Source organism: Zonotrichia leucophrys, chromosome 24, assembly GCF_028769735.1.
Source record: "Zonotrichia leucophrys gambelii isolate GWCS_2022_RI chromosome 24, RI_Zleu_2.0, whole genome shotgun sequence".
Taxonomy (NCBI): Eukaryota; Metazoa; Chordata; class Aves; order Passeriformes; family Passerellidae; genus Zonotrichia; species Zonotrichia leucophrys.
This window is the reverse complement of record NC_088193.1, coordinates 466,107-483,430: the sequence shown is the minus strand read 5'-3', so window position 1 is coordinate 483,430 and position 17,324 is coordinate 466,107. Positions and strand designations below refer to the sequence as shown.

General features: G+C 50.4%; 1 protein-coding gene across 8 annotated transcripts in view; it reads left to right on the top strand.

The window, feature by feature from the left end:
* Positions 1-17,324, top strand: part of CADM1 (cell adhesion molecule 1) — a 133,015-nt gene that overhangs the window by 100,778 nt on the left and 14,913 nt on the right. For 3 of the 8 annotated variants that reach the window (XM_064732147.1, XM_064732144.1, XM_064732148.1), the window contains exons 6-9: positions 1,070-1,169; positions 3,912-4,084; positions 7,477-7,548; positions 16,246-16,278. In XM_064732147.1, the coding sequence (XP_064588217.1) occupies positions 1,070-1,169; positions 3,912-4,084; positions 7,477-7,548; positions 16,246-16,278 (378 nt within the window). The remainder of the gene's footprint in view (positions 1-1,069; positions 1,170-3,911; positions 4,085-7,476; positions 7,549-16,245; positions 16,279-17,324) is intronic. The other 5 variants (XM_064732146.1, XM_064732151.1, XM_064732149.1 and 2 more) reach the window with 3 other exon arrangements.

Sequence of the window (17,324 nt, the reverse complement as noted above, 5' to 3'; positions counted from 1 at the left end):
GGAAGCATCTGTAACAGGGATTAGCTGATGAAATGTTGTGGTAGAGTCATCTCGGGAGAGGATTTACTTGTGTAGCTTATTCCATTACTGAAAATTATGAGAGTTTAAATTGGTTAAATCCTGACACGCGGGTTTTTTTTCCTAATCTCTATTATTCCATAGGAGGCATGTTAATGAGTTAAACACAGTTAATAAAATGCAGCCAGCCAATATTTTGGGTAGCAGTTACTCTCAAAGGAAATAGAAACATTTAAATGGTTTCAACCTTTATGCATACTGATTTTTTTCCTTCCTTTGTTCCTTACAGTTGAGTAAATTCCTGAAAAATATCTATGGCTTAATGGCACTTGTAGCCTTGAATTGATTTCCTGCACTGATAATGTTTTAGCTACAGCTCAGATTGCGTTTTTAATCTCTGTTTCAGTCATGGGAGGTAATGAATTTTTTAATTGTGGACTCTAGGTTTGTGGTTTGGCTCTTTTTTTCCTGCAGGGTCTTACTAAAGTGTTGTTGAGTTGGCTCCCTAACTATCCATGCTTTAATTCTCTGTTTATTGTAGGATTTAGAGGAGCTTCATCCGGGCGAAGCGTGCAGCCTCCTGTTGTTGACACAGGGGCAGCGGTGGCTGTGGCTCTGTTTGTGTCTCTAACCAGCCTCTCTTGTCCAGCCCAGTCAGCACTCATGGACCTGGGGGCTGTGGTGCAGGAGTCGCTGGTACCCTGAATATTGGGATTAATATTCCAATAGTACCCCACAGAACCTGTCCATCGCGGGCACCGCGGGTCTCTCCAGCCTCCCCTCAGCACGAAGGCAAAGGAGTTCCTGTTAGCTGGAGTGAGCTCAGGATGGAGCAGTGCAGCTGGAGCCCTGAGCTCAGGATGGAGCAGTGCAGCTGGAGCCCTGAGCTCAGGATGGAGCAGTGCAGCTGGAGCCCTGAGCTCAGGATGGGCTGTGCACCGGGAGCCCTTCCGGGCAGCACGGGGCCATGGCAGGACTCGCGGTGCTGCCAGCCCCAAGCGGGCACGGGGGCACGAGCCGGGGCTCACCTGCCGTGTTTTGTGTCCTGCAGATAAGCCTCAAGTGCGGGTGTCTCAGAATTACCCCTTGCAAGGCCTGACGAGAGAGGGGGAGCCGCTGGAGCTGACGTGCACCGCCTTTGGAAAGCCACAGTAAGTTGGGCCCTTCCCAGGGCGGGCCGGTGGTGACGGGACGTTGCGCAGCCGCTGTTCCTGCTGCCATTCTCTGCTGTGAAGGCAGTGTCCCAGAGGGAAGGAGAGAGATGCCTCCTGCACCCAAACAGCTGCTGGACTTGCATTTATTGCTGTGCACCTCATGGCCAAGGAATTTCCACTGGAAGGCTCCTAGGAGAGCTCCTCCTGGCCACCATGCAGCAGCCTTCGGGTGCAGCAGGAGAAGGCTCCCAGGCGGACACCTCTTCCCCCAGGGAATGGCTGGGGTGGCATTAATCTGCAGTTAATCGTGGGTTTGGTTAATCTGCAAGAGCAAGGCTGGGGAGCTGTGGCCCCTGGAGGTGCCAGTGCACGGACACCACCCAGCACCACAGCACTGGGCCCGTGGGGAGGTGGGATGGACCCCCAGGTAAGGCAGTCCATCCTTCAGCTCATACTGACTGTGTGATGGTTTTGCTCCCCCTTGGTGCCTCGTGTGGTTTTTATAGAATACCAGTTTTATTCTCTCTCCTCTTCTTGCCAAGCCCTTGAGGCTTTCTTAGGCAGTTGAAGAAATTTATGCATCAGGAAAATCCTGGCAAGGGAGGGTAGATTTTCTCACACTTTCATTGCTGTTCTAATTTAAGTTTTGTCGGCTTTATTTTTTTTTTTCCAAAATACTTTCTCTTCCACTTGGATTTATGGCTGTCAAGTATTTACTATCCTTCCTTATTTTCCTCATGTCCATGAGATTTCTGCAAACATCCCTGAGATCTGTCAGTGCCTCCCTGGCAGCGTGCCCAGGGCTGGGCGTGGGGAGCTGGAGCCCGTCCAGCTCGGTGCTGTGGGCAGGGCAGGCACCAGAGGCTGCCCTCATCCTCCTGCTAGCCTGCATCCCCATCCACAGTGATTCTCGATTCCCAAAGTCCTTGCTTGATTCCCAGTGTGTTCTGCTGGGCACGAGGCCAGTCCCTTCCCGTGCATCAGAGGCTGGCACGTCCCTGCTGAATTCTGGATTCCGTTTAGTAGCTATTCCCTGCTCAGAGCCTGCCAGGCCCCTCTGCATTCCTGCTCCCCTGGGTACCTGCAGTGCCTCCCATTTGCTGTCACCTGGGAATCTAATGAACAGGCTTCTCTGCATTTTCTCCTTGCAGGCTATGAGTAAGACATTCCCATGTTAAATAGGACAGACACATCTCCCTGGCAGCTTGCTGCTGCACGTTTCGTGGTGCTGGTGATGTGCTGGGAATTGGCTTCTCTAGGTCACTTCACCTGGGTCTCCCAAAGCTAAGAAAATACACAGTAAAATAATCAGCTGGGTTTGGCTCCATCTTTTTAAGACAAAGAGGTTTCATGAAATCTTTTACAGGGGTTTTAGATGAAGGGGGAGGTTTCTCCAGTTAAGCAAAGTAATTTCTCTGCAAAATTTGGCAGCATAAATATTGGGGAAAGGAAGCTCAGAGGGGAAGAAAGACTAGAGAGGAGAAATTTCTATTTGGTATTAATACAGATGTTTTGTTAGATTTGACACAGCCCCCTAAAACTGTGACAGAAGTGGGAAGATGCTGAAATGGTCACTTGTGAGGCATCCAGGGACACTTCTCTGAGCAGCAGCTACTGTGTTGTGTACCAGCTGGGGACTCCACAGCACAAAGAGCCCTTTAAAAACTGCACCCAGGAGCATTCAAACCCTTCCCACCCCTACTGAAGTTAATTTGGGCTGTCTCAGGAGCTCCTGCTGCCCACACTGTGCCTCGCGGCCGATTCCATGGCAGCAAGGGACACAACACCAAACCCGTGTCCCAAACCAGTCAGCCAATGCCCAGCTGAGTTTGCCTGGTGCTGGATACAAGGCTGGGCTGTTGAAGCATCAGGAGCTTCTGCACCATGGCTGTCATGCACTGTTTGTACCCAGGGAGGAGCCTGAGCCGTGGGATGCCTCCAGCAGCGTGAAGCCCCACTTGCCAGCCTGGGAGCCAGGCAGGCTGAGCAGTGCTGTGCTGCAGCAAACTCCCCTTGAACAGGGGAGTTGAACAATGCTGGAGTTTTCTTGCTGAGAAAGAGCTGATCTGTCCCCTCACTGCTGCTTAAAGGCCTAATGATAAGAGATGCTAAACACCCCCACAAAGTCAAAAGACCCTCCCAAAGCCCTTCAGCACCTCCAATCCTTGCCAGCTCTAACAAGCCAGGCTCATTTCATCCCCTGAATGCTGCAGACCCCTGCCCACGTGGGCTCCATCGGTGTGGGGTGCAGGAGGGGGCTGCCAGGCGGGCTGGGGGGCAGCAGAAGGGCTGGAACTCCCCCAGTGCACAGCACAGCCCCTGCCGAGGTCACCGGGGCCCTGGCAGCCTGGGGAAGGGCTCAAACTTGACAAAACCTTGCTTGTTCTGCTGTGCAGCTCTGCCCTCAGAGCACCCCGTGGATCAACACTGAGTCTGTAGCCTCAGAGCTTTCAGGTTTGCTGAGTAAGCGAATGATTAACCACTAATGAACTTTCTTCCTGCTTGCATTAGTGTTTTCAGAAAATTTAAGCTCTGGATACAGTTTCCTGTTGGGTTTAAATAAATGTAAATTGAGGAAGCCCGACAGCATCTGGGCTTGAGTAGTGCAAAAAAGTATGTGTTGTTTCTTTACAGTTTTTCTTGGTTTGGGCTTTCTGTCTGTGGATGAACTTTTGAAGATGCCATCTTGACCATAGGAAAATAGTAATGTGACTGTTTCTTTTTCTCCCTCCTCTGTAGGCCTACGGACATGAGGTGGTTAAGAGTAGATGATGAGATGCCTCAACACGTTGTAGTGTCTGGTTCAAACCTTCTCATTAGTAACCTAAACAAAACAGATAATGGTACATACCGCTGTGAGGCTTCCAACGCGGTGGGGAAATCACATGCGGATTACATGCTGTTTGTATACGGTACGTGAGAAAAACCACCGTTCTTCTAGACTCCTTTGCACCTAATTGCACCATGCCCTGCTCGGGAAGCTGTGACAGAACTTTACATTTGCTCGATGCCAGGTTTGCAGGCAGCTCCTGAGCCCCAGCGCTGGGCTGGGCTGGCAGGGGCTGGGGAGGCGCTGGGTGCTGCCGGGCTCTCGGCGTGGGCATCGGGCACAGAGCCTGTGCCAGCTCTGGGAGCTCCCACCCCTGCTGCAGGTGAAGCCCAAGGAAAGCCAGAGCAGGGGCGTGGGGAGAACTGTGCAGTTCTCCTTGGACTTGTCACTGATTTCTTGTCCTTCTGGTAACGCCTCCTCCAGAGGCCTGAGCAATGGTCCGAGGGGTTCTGAGCCTTTCCCTAGCCAGTTAATCAGCCAGCATCCCCAAATAATTACAAACCAGTAAATAAACTGGAGGAATGAGGCGCCTTCAGCCTGTCTGTGTGGCTGGGCAGACACTAAAACATGCCTCAGCATCTTTTAAAGCGCTGTTAAGTACCTGCTTTAATTCTTCCTTTCCTCTGTGCTACTTTGGCATTGCTGTGAGCCTCATGCTCCTGCCGTGAGGTGTTGCATGGAATGGAGATTCAGGAGGCACTTGCAGAGCAATCCCCAGTTAATGATGAGCTGCTCCTTGGGCTGCATATTTAAACTCTCTCCGTCAAGGGCGGTTGTGTGTGGCTGGGCTGAGTTCCTGGTGGGTCTTGGTCATTTCTGACCTGAACGATGCTACAGTTCCACTCCGGTGGGACAGAAACTTGGTCTGAAGTTTGTTCCATGCAACAGCCGCCTGAAGCTCTGCAGTCTGAGCTCTCTGGTAGTTGATCCAGCCAAAGAGTGGAGAGCCTCCCATGCCTCTCCAAATGCCAGCTCTGCAGGAGTGGTTTTAAGCCCAGTCTTAGAAACTCACCTAAAGACTCAAGGTAGTGACAGCTTTGAGCTTATACAGAACTCATGTACCCCATCATATAGGTAATTCTTCTAGTGCCTCTCGCTCCACAAGACTCCAATTTACAAAATGAAGTCAGATAGGCACTGGTTTATGATTGGTAATTTGCATGCTCACTATGTAAAAAGCCCACTTGTTTACATCAGTGTTGAAGGAAACAGCCGATGTTGCAGAGAGCAGAGCAGTTGGAACAGGACACAGGCAGCTCCCCACGAGATGGAAATCATGAAAGCTGCTGCCATGAAGCAGCTGTGGGGTGGGTGCAGTTCTGTGTGCCCATCCTGGGCCAAGGCAGGGCTGGGGGCACCATCCCAGCATTACTGCCCTGAGGTTTAGAGCTGGTGAGGAATCTCACATAATTACTCTGCATTTTGCATGTGAGCGAGAATAGACAGCGCAGGACTTCCTTGGGGTTGCTTCCTCTTGGGATTAAATCCCCAGGAGGAGAGCCAGGATAGCATTACTTGGAAGGAGATGCAGCTTCCCAGGGGATGGAGACTGTGGGTTCCAGCTTAGGCATCTGGCAGATGTGTGTCCGTGTAGAGGAGAGTGCTCATGGGCACAGAAGGGATTTGCACAGCCCATCACCCCCAGTGCTGCACATCTGGGGCCATCCTGCTGGGCCCTGCCTCTCTGGACAGAACAGGGAGTCCTTTTAACCCTTGGTTTAAAGGGAGGAGTCCAGAGTGGGGAGGGAGTGGTTGGGCTGTGGCCATCAGGGAAGGCTCCTGGCGCAGAGCTGCTGCTGGGGGCAGGTTCAGCGTGGGGGTCTCAGCCCCTCATGGTGGGGCACCTGCACCTGTGGCTCCTTTCACACCAAAGCAGCAGCATTGGGGCAGCCCCATTGCAAGGGCCGTCCCTGCAGGCCCAGGGTTTGATGTGGCTCCAGCAGCTGAGCTGTGCCAGCTCCTCCCCAGCTGCCCCCGTGGGATGGGGCTGTATCATCGCATGGACTCTCACTGGACACATGCTCATTTCTAAAGTTCATTTTATGCTTTTTGTCCCTGTGGGCAGATGCATTGCTAGAAACCTCCAGCTCCATTAGCACTCCAGATTTTTTGAAGGGTTTTTTTGCTTTCATGGCACAGGCAGACCAGGCTGGTCAGTGTGAGTCTGGGGGCCTCCCCAAGCATTGGGAGGGTCCCCACTCTCCCAGATATGTGTGGGTCAGGAGTGAGAGAGAAGCCCAGGGGCTGAGATCCTTGGGATGCAGAGGAGAGACAGTGACTGCTCACAGCACAGCAAACTGTGGGGTGATGTTCCTTAACTCTTGGGAAGTTGGATGGAATATAATAATGGTGCAGTATATAATTAAAGTTCAGATATCTTAATTAGGGGATCCAAGGGAGCTCGCTCAGAGATAAAAGAGTAGCAGATGTATTAGTGAGGAACAGCTGACGTGCTACGGAGGAAACCTAAAATCAAAAGCCCATGAAAGGTTTCATGCTCTATTATTGCCGAATGAATCCGTAGTTCAAAGTCTTTCTGACTACTAAGTGCATTCAGTTTGATCATCTGGGCATTGATACATATTTTTTCTTTTACATCTTCTCATATCTACCTTCTCCTGCCCGATAGTTTTGATAAGGATGTGTCCCTGTGTGTAACATCAATCCCGTGACGAGCAGCAGGGTTTGAATCTCAACAGGTCCAGTCCATCTGAGAAATGGTCACAGAGAGAAACATCTCATTAACGATGCCCTAGTAGCAAAAACAAGAGTGTGCAACTGAAATTGTCAGGAAAATATTGACTTTTTTTTAAATTAAAAGATCTTGGTGGGATTCATCATACCTGGACATTGATATTCAGCAATGGTGTTGTTCGTTTCTCTGTATCCCTCACCACCTTTGAAGTAGTTTTTAACATCCTGCTGCCGTGTGTTTATAGAGGAAGAGCAGAGAGGTTCAGGGCCCTGGGAAGGCAGTGAGATGTGTTGGTGTGCTGTTAATGCTCAGGCTGTGAAGCGCAGCAGGGCCTCTCACACAGCCCTCCCACCCGGGTTTGCAAATGTATCCGTAGACAACCACCAAAGCACCACTGTGTCTCTCCTTGTATGTGCAAACTGGTCTTCTTGTTGTGGAAAGCGTGCAGTTTATTTTCCTTATGCCTCTCCCATTCCATTCTCTCTCTCATTGACTAATTTATGCTGGGTTTTATTTATTTTTTTTTTAGCATTGTAGAAGGCAGAAAGGGGGGAGAGGCTGGGGCCAGGTTCTCCAGCCTGGGCAAGCGTGGGTGGAGGATCTGGCCCCGCTGTCCCTGCTGGGCTCCCCCCTGGGATTTAGCCAGGGAGGGGTCCCCATCCCCATGCTGCTTCTTAGCATCCTTGTTTTCCTCTGATCACAATTGACCGCTGTTGTGTTCTGCTTGTTTTTTTTCTTAATTTGCTTTTTTATTATTTTCCTTTTTATATTTTATCCAGATCCCCCCACAACTATCCCTCCTCCCACAACAACCACCACCACTACCACCACCATCCCTACCACCATCACAGGTATGGTACCTTCATAACCATTGGAATTGTCCTGAATGTTTATTGTCTTTTATGTATATAAGCAGAGCATGAAGCCTGGGGAAAAACAACAAACCAATCACTTGCAGTATTTTTTTTTTCCCCCTCAAATACGCCCACCCACAGCACGAGCCCTGGTCCGGCAGCTCTGCGTGTCAGACAGTCCTTGCTGTGGCTGTGGGCGTTCCTGAAATGTGGGAATTGTCATGGCAGGAAAAGTGATTCATTCAGTTACTGGTGGCCAGCACTGGGTACTGCACATGCAGGATGCCAAAAGCCTCAGAGCTCCCTTAGCACGGGCAGTCGTTTCAGCCTCCGTCCCGTCAGTACCAATTTCTGAGCAGTTTATAGAAAGTTTGGTCTCTGGCAGTTCAGTTCGCCTGATGTGCCTCAAGATGCTTTTTCTCATGCCAAGATGTTGGTATTTCTTTGTGATAAGCTTCTCCCTCCCTCTCCCAGAAAAGGGAATTCCACCAGTTGTTTTTATTGTGTGAATGCCATCCATAGGCCCCTTCTTGAGGAGCTGCCTTTCAGCTTGTGAGATTTTCCGTGTCTTGCAAGAAAAGATGAATAAAAACAACCAGCAAGATCATGACACCTCTGTGACACATCCTCATACCTCCTCACAGACCTGACTCATCAGGAAAACCCTTCTGATTTATTTGTGACCATTCGCATTGTCATTTCTCTGACCTTTCCTATTCCAACCGCTGCTTTTGCTTTTGCTTGCTGCTTTTTGTGGGTTTTGGTTTTGTTTGTTTTTTTTTGTTTGAGGCAGAGGTGACAAACGGCAGGTGAGGATGGACCATTGAATAGCTAATGGCACAACGTTTACTGTTGCTGTAAAGCACCCCTTGTGTAAATGCCTTCACGTTTTATTTGCTTTTATGAAGCTGCTCAGCTGACTCTCACCACCCTGCCCAGGGCGTTCCGTGGCTTCTTTTCCTCCCGAGGTTTTTGCAGCCAGGGCAGGCCCCGCTGGCCCGGACACGCCGGTGAAGCCTCAGCACCAGCACCAGCACCAGCAGCAGCACCAGCACAGCCTGCCGCCCTCGCCGCGCTTCGCTTCCTCTGCAGGTGCCGGCCGGCCGCGCTCCAGGCACCCGTGCCGGGCTGCTGGGCTCCTCTCCCGCCTGCCCCGGCGTCGCTTCCTGCCCTTAACCCGCTTTTGTTTCAGAGGAGCTCTGAGGCTTTCTCGCAGCCCCCCGAGAGCTGTTGGCAGGGCAGCTCGGCCGCGCCCGCCCCACGGGCTCTACCTGGACGTGCTCACAGGTTTCTTTCTCTGACGGTAATTGCTCGTGCTTTCAGTGAATTTTGGAAGGCTAAGTGGAACCATGTGTCTTGATGCTTGGATAACACCTTCAGTTGACCGTGGTGCCTGCAAACCTTAATGACTGGGAACTGTTTTGTTTTTGGGAGCTGGGTTGTTATCAGCCTGTCGTTTTAGGGATTGCCCCAGCACTGCCCTCCAAAGCTGGTGCTGTGTCAGGTCCCACAGCAGTGCTTGGTTCTTCCCAATGAACAGCAGCTTGGTTGTTTGCTGTCCTGCTGCAGCTTGGCTGTGGATGCTCGGTAGCCTTTGGGCTTTCCTTCACACAGCTTTCCAGGTTTTTTGTATTAAAAATAAGGGGAGAGATGATTCTTGCAGTTGGAAATGGCCGTGTGATCAGCCTGGCAGAGGTCCCTCGGGGTAAGGAGCACATCGCTGTCCAGCATTGCTCTCTCGCCTTGGTTTGCAGTGGTGGAGGATCTCAGACTCTGGTGGCACAACCCAGTGGGTCTCCATTGCCTTCTTGGTGCTTTTCTGTGTTGCCTTTGCACTGCTGAGGAGGCTGGAACAGTAATGATGTGATATTGCTCCCTGATTCCAGCAGTTCCTGCTCGCGATTTGTCAGAAGATTTACTAATGCTGATAAGGGAAATTATTATTTTCTTCCCTGGCACTGAGTCTTCTTGACATGTGTCTCACCATGCTGTGCCCTTGAGTTCAGTGTGCTTTTCCCACCCAGAGCAGCCGAGGCCTCTCCTCCCTCTGTCGTGCAGAGATCTGTGCGTGTGTCCTCTCCAGTCAGTGCTCAGGAGCGTGGAGCCACACCAGCTTCTGCCCTTCAGTAGTTGAGAGACTTTGTGGCTGGAAAAAATTAGGTCAAATTAACATAATCTCTAGAATTACATAGCAGAGTAGTGTTGGAACACTTTTCAAAGCCTTGAGAGACGCCTGATACCTTAATTCCCAAATGTTCTTCCTGTCTGACAGAGGAGAGGTGGGAGAGAGCTGGGTGTTCTCTGAGCTGCTGGCAGTCCAGGCATCTGGAGCCAGCCCAGTGGAACACAGTCCTTAGGATGAGGTGGGTTTGAAATCTGCTTCGTTTTGCTTTTGTCCCCCTACTTTTAGCATAACCCTGACGTAGTTCATGTCCCCTGGAACCATGGAGTAGTTCTGAAAAACAATTGTCTTGCTTTAATTGAATAAAACATGGGGAAAGAGGCTGCACTGAAGCAGTTTCTAGCAGGTGACCCTAGAAAATTCTGCCCTTGGAGTTGTCCTTTTGATTTATTGGTTCAGGGAGTTTCTGGGGGAGCTCTTGGAAAGCTGACCTGATGCTTTCTCCAGCGAAGGACAAGCTGAGCACTGAAGTTTCCAGACACCACGACCTTTAGAGCTTTCCCTCTGTCACTTTAGTGTAGGTGCTTGAAAAGATTTCCTGCGTGACAGCTTGATCTTTTCCACGTATCCTGCAGCAGCATTGATATTCCAGCCATCCTTTGGTGTTTCAGCCCTTATCACTGCCGAGCCCTTTTTTATCAGTTAAATTGTCCTTGTGGCTTTCTTCATTAAGATGTACAATACGATACAGCAGAGCAAACAGCATCATTTGAATTGCCCTGGAGTGGCTCCTGGAAATGCTGGGCTCGGGCAGCCGTTGTTTCCTGGGAAATAAAGGTCCTTAATCACAGCCCAGCCCTCATATTGTGTTTTTCTGCCTGTGCCGGCCTCCCCAGGCACTGGCACGCCCCCTCCCAGGACCAGGGCATCATCCATAGGTGCACATTGCATTTCCCACTCTTTCTCCACAGGTGGAATTGCACAGGTGTCTGGGCAGCGGTTTTGGTGAACACCGGGGGGTGACACGTGCAGGTTGCCAGCGTTGCCAGCCCTGCAGGTGATGCTGCTCTGCCAAGGCACTGCTCTCCCTCCTCAGCAGCAGGCTGGGGGCTCCTGGTGTCCCCCCAGAATGCCCATTTAGAGCATATTTTAAATCCCACTGATCCCTTGGAGCGGCAGGTCTGGTTGGAGGTGACTGTGTATTTCAGGGGGCTGTGACATTGCAGGCAGTCGTTTTCACTTGAGAATTCCCAGAGCTGTTCCAGCCCCTTCAGTGAATGCATGTGGAAAGGACCAAGCCCATCCTGTGGAAACAGGAACAGGAGTTCCTTCCTGAGGCTCAGGATTTGGATGAGCCAGGAGCCAGCTCTCTTTGGCTTGGAGGTGTGCAGGAACCAGTGAGTTGTGGAGCTGAGAATTGATGCTGAGTTGGAGCATCAGCTCTCGAGCAGGGGCACGTGGTGGTGGAGCTCTCCTGTCACCCACAGGGCAGGCACTGTCTCCTGAGAAGCACACCTTTGTGTCATCCCAGCTGCTTTAAAAATAATGGCACATGGAAATGTGAACTCTGGGAGCAAAAATAAGCTGCAGGTTTTCAGAGCATTTCACATGTCGAAAATTTATTTTATCCTAGTAGGAGTTTGTCCTTTCCTAGTTACAGCCGGTGGTGGGAAAGGCTGCAGTCGCAGGGGTTCATTCCAGCAGCAATCCCAGTGGCTGGTGGGCAGGCAGAATGCAGTCCCAGTCCTCCTGCTCTCGGGTTTCCTGCAGTGGGAGGCACAGAGGCAGCGTGGGGATGTCTAAAGCCCAGACTGTGTGCTGGCAGGATGGTGACATGGGCTCAGGTACGGCCACGTCTGCCTGGGACTGCTGGTTATGGAATTTAATTGTGAAACACATTTATTCCCCAGTCAGCTGGGAGTGGCCAGCTGCAGGGTGGCTCTCTGGACTCTCTCTCAGTCTCTGGCATTTCTGGGGATGTGGAGATGCCCGCGCTGCCCACGGGAGATCAGCAGGAGCAGGAGGGTTCCTGGTTTGCTCTCGGCATTCCCAGCCTGGTGTCGAGCTGTGACATGCTCAGCTGCTTGGTGCCGCTGTGCAGGGACGCAGCCCAGGGATTTGTTCCCCCAAATTATTTATTATTTAACTTCTGCTTTCTCTTGAAGGTTCTGCCTGTCCCTGGTAAAATGTCAAGTTAATTTAAAGATGATTCTTCGCCTTTCTGACATTTTCATCCAGGATGTGTCTGCATTAAAGGGGCTAAAGGCAGAGCTGACAGGCCTGGGACAGAAAATAAAATGAAATAAAATTCAGTCTTTCAGTCCCATGTCCAGCCAGTAGCAGGCAGGACTTGTCATACATGGCCTTACTTTTGGTGTACATAAGCAGTGCACAAACCATCATCTTGCTGAGCAGAAGCGTGGGTTGTGTGCAAGCTTGGGCTTGAAACCAAACCCAAATCCTCCCAAATCTGTATGGAGAAACATGCAAAAGCATGGCTGGAGCCACTGTGCTAATTTCAGACTATTTTTGTTCTGGTCACACACAACATCCATACAGATTGTGATGATTTTTGTGAAACATCTGGTCTGCTAATCAAGCTGTCCCCAGGGCCCATTGCAGGGCACTCGGTGCCAACCTGGAGCCCTGTACAGAGCAGATGAGGGGCTCAGGAATGCAGGGGACATCTCCATCCGTCCTTGGAGGAGCGTGTGGTGAGGGAGAGGATGGCTGAGCTGAAGGAGGGGACGGATGGGTCACTGCACTCTGGTGTTTGAGCCCCATCACCCCATTGCTGTGGGATGTGACACCTGTGCTGGTGTCCCACAGAAGTTTGATCCAGAGGAGCACTGGCAGGGTTTTGTAGGTGTTTCCATCAGCCCCAGGGAGCTGAAGCAGAGCAGGATCCGTGTGCATCCGTGTGCAGTGCTGCCTGCTGTCCCTCAGGCTGCTCGAGGCAGCGGCGTGCAGGAACTCACACTCGCCCCGGTCAGTGCATGGGAAGCAGTCTGGAAAATCGGGAAGAATAAGAGCTCCACGCGTCAGGGATCAGATTGGCTTTTGGTTTCAGTTCAGAAAGCAATTTAAAAAGCAATATATTGAATGGATATCTATACTTGCTAAAGCCTCTTTAAATTTAAAAGGCAGCAGCGTGTTTTGCCGTGATTTTGTGGATGTGCTGCTGTGATTCTGTGTGTGCTCCTCAGCCCAGCACCAGGTACCTCTGTGAGGCTGCAGCACTGCGGCTGCAGCATTCAACCAGGGGAATTTAATTTTGCTGCTGGGGTTTTAATATTCCTCCATCGTGCTTGTTCTGTTTGAGGCTGCGGACTAATTACGGCCAAGTTTAAAGGGCCTGGTCTGTCACACTCTGCAAACAGTTTGAAGTTGGAGAGAATCCATTTGAGAAAACGAGGAGGCTCAGCAGTGGAGCTCATAACTCTGAGAAATGTGGCCCAGCTGCCTCCATGCAGTAATTTTATAAATATGTGTGTGTATATGTGTGTGTGCCCTTGCGTAGCTGCCTAATGGGGTGGTAAGTGCCTCGAGCTTGGGTGTCATCTGAGTTGTCCTAGCTGGCAGATATTTATTTCTTACAGCCAGTGCTACACAGAAATCCCAATAAAGTGAAATTTGCAGCTTTGTAGAAGCCAATGGTTACTCCTTTGGGTACCTTCTGTAACTATAAACCTGGCCTCTGAGGAGCTTTTGTACATGAAGATTTTGGAAGGCCTTGACATTGCTCTGCTTTTCCTGAACAGCATGTTTAGTTCTTTTCCTGATTGGCATTGGAAGAGAAGCCTTGATATTAAGGTAGAAAATCCCAGGTCTGTTTGGTTATGTGATTTCCATGTTCTCTTGGCTTTGCTGCACTGAGTAAACTGGCCCCTTCTTCATCACCAGCTTTCCATTTTAAATGATAGCTATCAGCCTTGGGTGATGGTGTAGCATGTTGATGGCTTGGGACCAGAACGGTGCTTTTTGCTGATGGCAGAGCCTTTCCTTGGCTTTGATCAACATTAGCTGAATCAGAAGTGAATCAAAGACTTCTTGTTGGTCAGCATTTGAGAAGAGATGGTTTTTGTTGTAGGACATGGGGCAGAAGGCTGATCCCTGGGATGCTGTGTGCCTGCTGTGACATGGAAGTGTGGCTGTTCTTGAAAGTAAAGCAGAAGCTGGTGGCACAATCACAGGCTTCAGAAAAGCCCCTTTGAAGTTAGCCAGTCCAGCCTGAAGTTACGGGTTGTGTGAGCAGCAGCGTTGCAGGGCTGGGGTGTCCCTTCCTGGGGTGTCCCTTCCTGGGTGTCCCTTCCCGGGTGTCCATTCCCAGGTGTCCATTCCCAGGTGTCCATTCCTGGATGTCCCTGCCCGGGTGTCCCTTCCCAGGTGAGGAGCGGCAGTGGCGGGCCGGGACACACCTGGATGTGCAGAAATGCCCTGATTTGGTTCCAAAGCAGCCGTGACAGCTTTCTCTCCTCTGCCACGTGATGATGCACAAACACACCCGTGTCAGCACATTCGTGTCTCTAGCAGGGGTCTCTCCCTGCAGAGCCCTGGTGTGTGCTGTCCTCCTTCCCACAGGGGACTGGGGCTGGACAGGACTCCCCCAAAGCTCACTCTAAACTTTAACCGGTCTGTGTTTCCTATTACAACCATCCAAACCATTTGCTAATCATAACTTTGTCATTCCAGCTGCAGCCAACATGTTGTTTGACGTGGATATTTGTTCGCACTTACAACCGCTTGAGAACTTTATTTTGTGTAACCTGTCGGTCTCTGTCCCCGGACGGGGAAGCGAGATGCACTGTCCAGTTTGCACTGTTTCTTGACTAATAATCTCTTCCAGCACATCAATACAAGTTTGCTTCCAGCAGATTCTCTATTTATTGTAAAAGCTGACATAACTTTTTTTATTTCAGGAAGACAGTAAATTGAGACTATTTATAGATGCCAAGATGCTATCTCAGGAATTAATACTCAGTTTTACAACCCCTTCTAAACAATGGCTTTCCCCCCACCTCCACCACCATTTCCCCTTCCACCATTTGCTTGGTTAAAACAAATGGGGATTGCTACCCAAAACCAAAGCAAAGCCCTGCTCTTGGTCTCCTCGTGGCCTTGGAAGGTTTCCCCTGCAGCCCCCAGGGCTCCCGCAGGAGAACAAGGGCTGGCCTCCTTGAGGGTGCCTTAGATTTGGTTGCCAAGATGAGAACAGCCTACATTGGCAGTGGAAACAGGCTAATGATGGCTTGATAATCTGTTATGCGAATCTTGGTGCAGTTTGTTAAACTGTGCAGGGTTTATTTGTTTTGCTTCCATAATTAAAGCATGTAGACCTTGTATCTGTAAGTATTATGTATTCCTTGTATGATTCTTGTCTTTGCTGCTGCTTCAGGAATTCAGCCCTGGGCTGTCCTCAGCTAAATTGCCCAGACACAGGTCCTGTTGTTTCCACTGCTGCCTCTGCCAGCGCAGGGCCCTGTCCCTGGGTGCTGTGCCCGCATGTCACGGGGAAAGGCCGCTGTGAATTGTCTGTCGTGCTGCAAAACCCAAGCTCCAGGCTGCTGTGCAGGCCTCAGGTGCAGCGCTGCTCACCCACGGTGTTGCCCACCCAAACACTGCCCGCCCCAGCCAGGCAGGCTTGGCCTGGGCTTTATTTCAGTTCTGGGGAGCCAGCCCCCTCCAGCCACTGACCCCGGCCACAGGGTGCCTCCAGCTGCAAAGCAAACAGCCTCCAGCAGCTGAATTAGCCAGTAAATTGGGCAATGTGGTTACATTTGGTCTAGACCTGTTGGTGGAAATAACTGTGAGTGAAAGCCAAAAGATTCGGTCAGTCTTTTAAAACTGCCTGTTGCAACCTCCTGGAGGAGACAAAGCTTCTCTCCATTGGCAAGGCAGTGCTCCCCAGGAATTTTCCAGTGAGATGTAGTCCATATGGAGTAGAGTCAGCTTCAGACCAACCAGCAAAAAAACATCCAGGATATTTTAATTACCCATAGCTGTTCAACCAGCTACCTGCTGCAGCAGAGGGACTGGTAATGTTTGTCCACTGTTGGCAGTTCTAGAACACCTTTTGTGCTGATAAAAATGGTTCATCGTGCAGGTGGTGGCTGGGAGGCTGGAGGAGAGGCAGGAGCAGTCTGTCCCTGGCCAGGGGTGCTCAGTGAGGCAGTGTTTGAGTGTGCAACAGCGACGTGCCGAGCCTCAGCTCCTCACCCTGCTCTGGAGCTTCTGTTTTGTCCCCACCAACCAAACCGTTGGTGTCGGTGTTCTCCCCTGTCTCCTGTTCCCCTGACTTTGCAACCACCAGTAATTGTTCTGGCAAGGACCTGGAAAAAGAGAAAAATTTACTGTTTTCCTCAGGCTCATAGCTTTTGAACTGGAGGCATGTCTTCTAAACAGTGCAACTCACTTCAAATGCTTTTTGCCTTTCATTTTATTATTGCTTGTCACGCAATGTTCTTTGAAAGCTTGCTCATATATTATCTGTTCCATTTTTTCCATTTTCCCTTTTTTTGCATGCTGTTCCTCCTGTTTCTTCCCTTCCTCCAATCCTCTGTTCCCGTGTGTAGACACAACGGCGACGACAGAACCAGCAGTTCACGGTTGGTATCACATTCCTGTTTATCTTATTTCTCAGCACTGCTGAGTGGCAAGACAAGCCTGGGAAGGGGAGGCCAAAAAGGGAACTGGAGTCTTCAAGGGAAAACTGTGTTCCAGGTGGACTCATCTCATAAATACAACGTGGGTTCTAAGGCTGGAAAGTCTGTCTGCTCTTGTCATTTCTGCTGTGAGCTCCCCAGCTGATCATCCTGGTGCCAGGCAAGCACAAGCCCCATTAGAGTGGCATCCAGGTCCAAGCAATGCCAACTGGTTCTCCAGCCGTTGACTGAGAGAATCACTTCACACATGAAAAAGAAATTAATTTTTTTCTTTCTTTAGGGTTTTTGTTTGGTAGGGATTTTTTTGGGGTTGGTTTTTTTTTTTTTTTTAGATTTTTGAGCATTTTCCTTGGATTTTGAGTTGGTTTTTAAGGCAGAGTATCCAGCAGGTCTGCTGGCACAGGGCAGCACTGGGATTCTGGATGCTCCACAAAGGAACGCTCGCCTCCAAGGTCGGCAGGGAAGTTTGCGTTATTACACTGCAGAAGGAGATGGGGAAAACAAATAGCAACACTTTCCTCTCAGCATAGCAGTCTAGCAAAGTAACCCTTCTCGTCTGCTCGAGGCAGTCTAGCTAACAGCTTGACAGCTTCCTGAGCTTCCTCCATTCCCCGGCGAGCCTACGTACGCTGCAGGCTGGAAGTTGAGCATCCCGATTTTTTGGCACAAGCTTACTTTTCAGCTGAAGAACCAAAACCTCTGACAATTTTTAATTACAGCTAATGCATGTTGGACTTTGTTGTTCTAGTTTCTTTTAACTCTGATAAATTGACTGATGTTTTACTGACAGAAATCCCTAGCACAGAGCACCCATTCTCCTGCCTGCTCCCCTCGAGGCGATGCTTGGGCAAGGTCAGAGGCAGGACTGAGTGAAGCAATCATTCCGTAGCAATGTGCCATGTCAAATGGAGGAGCTTACACTTTTATCCCAAATAACTTACCTACCTGGATGCATTTTCCCACTCGGCATAAAGATCAGAAATCTTGGG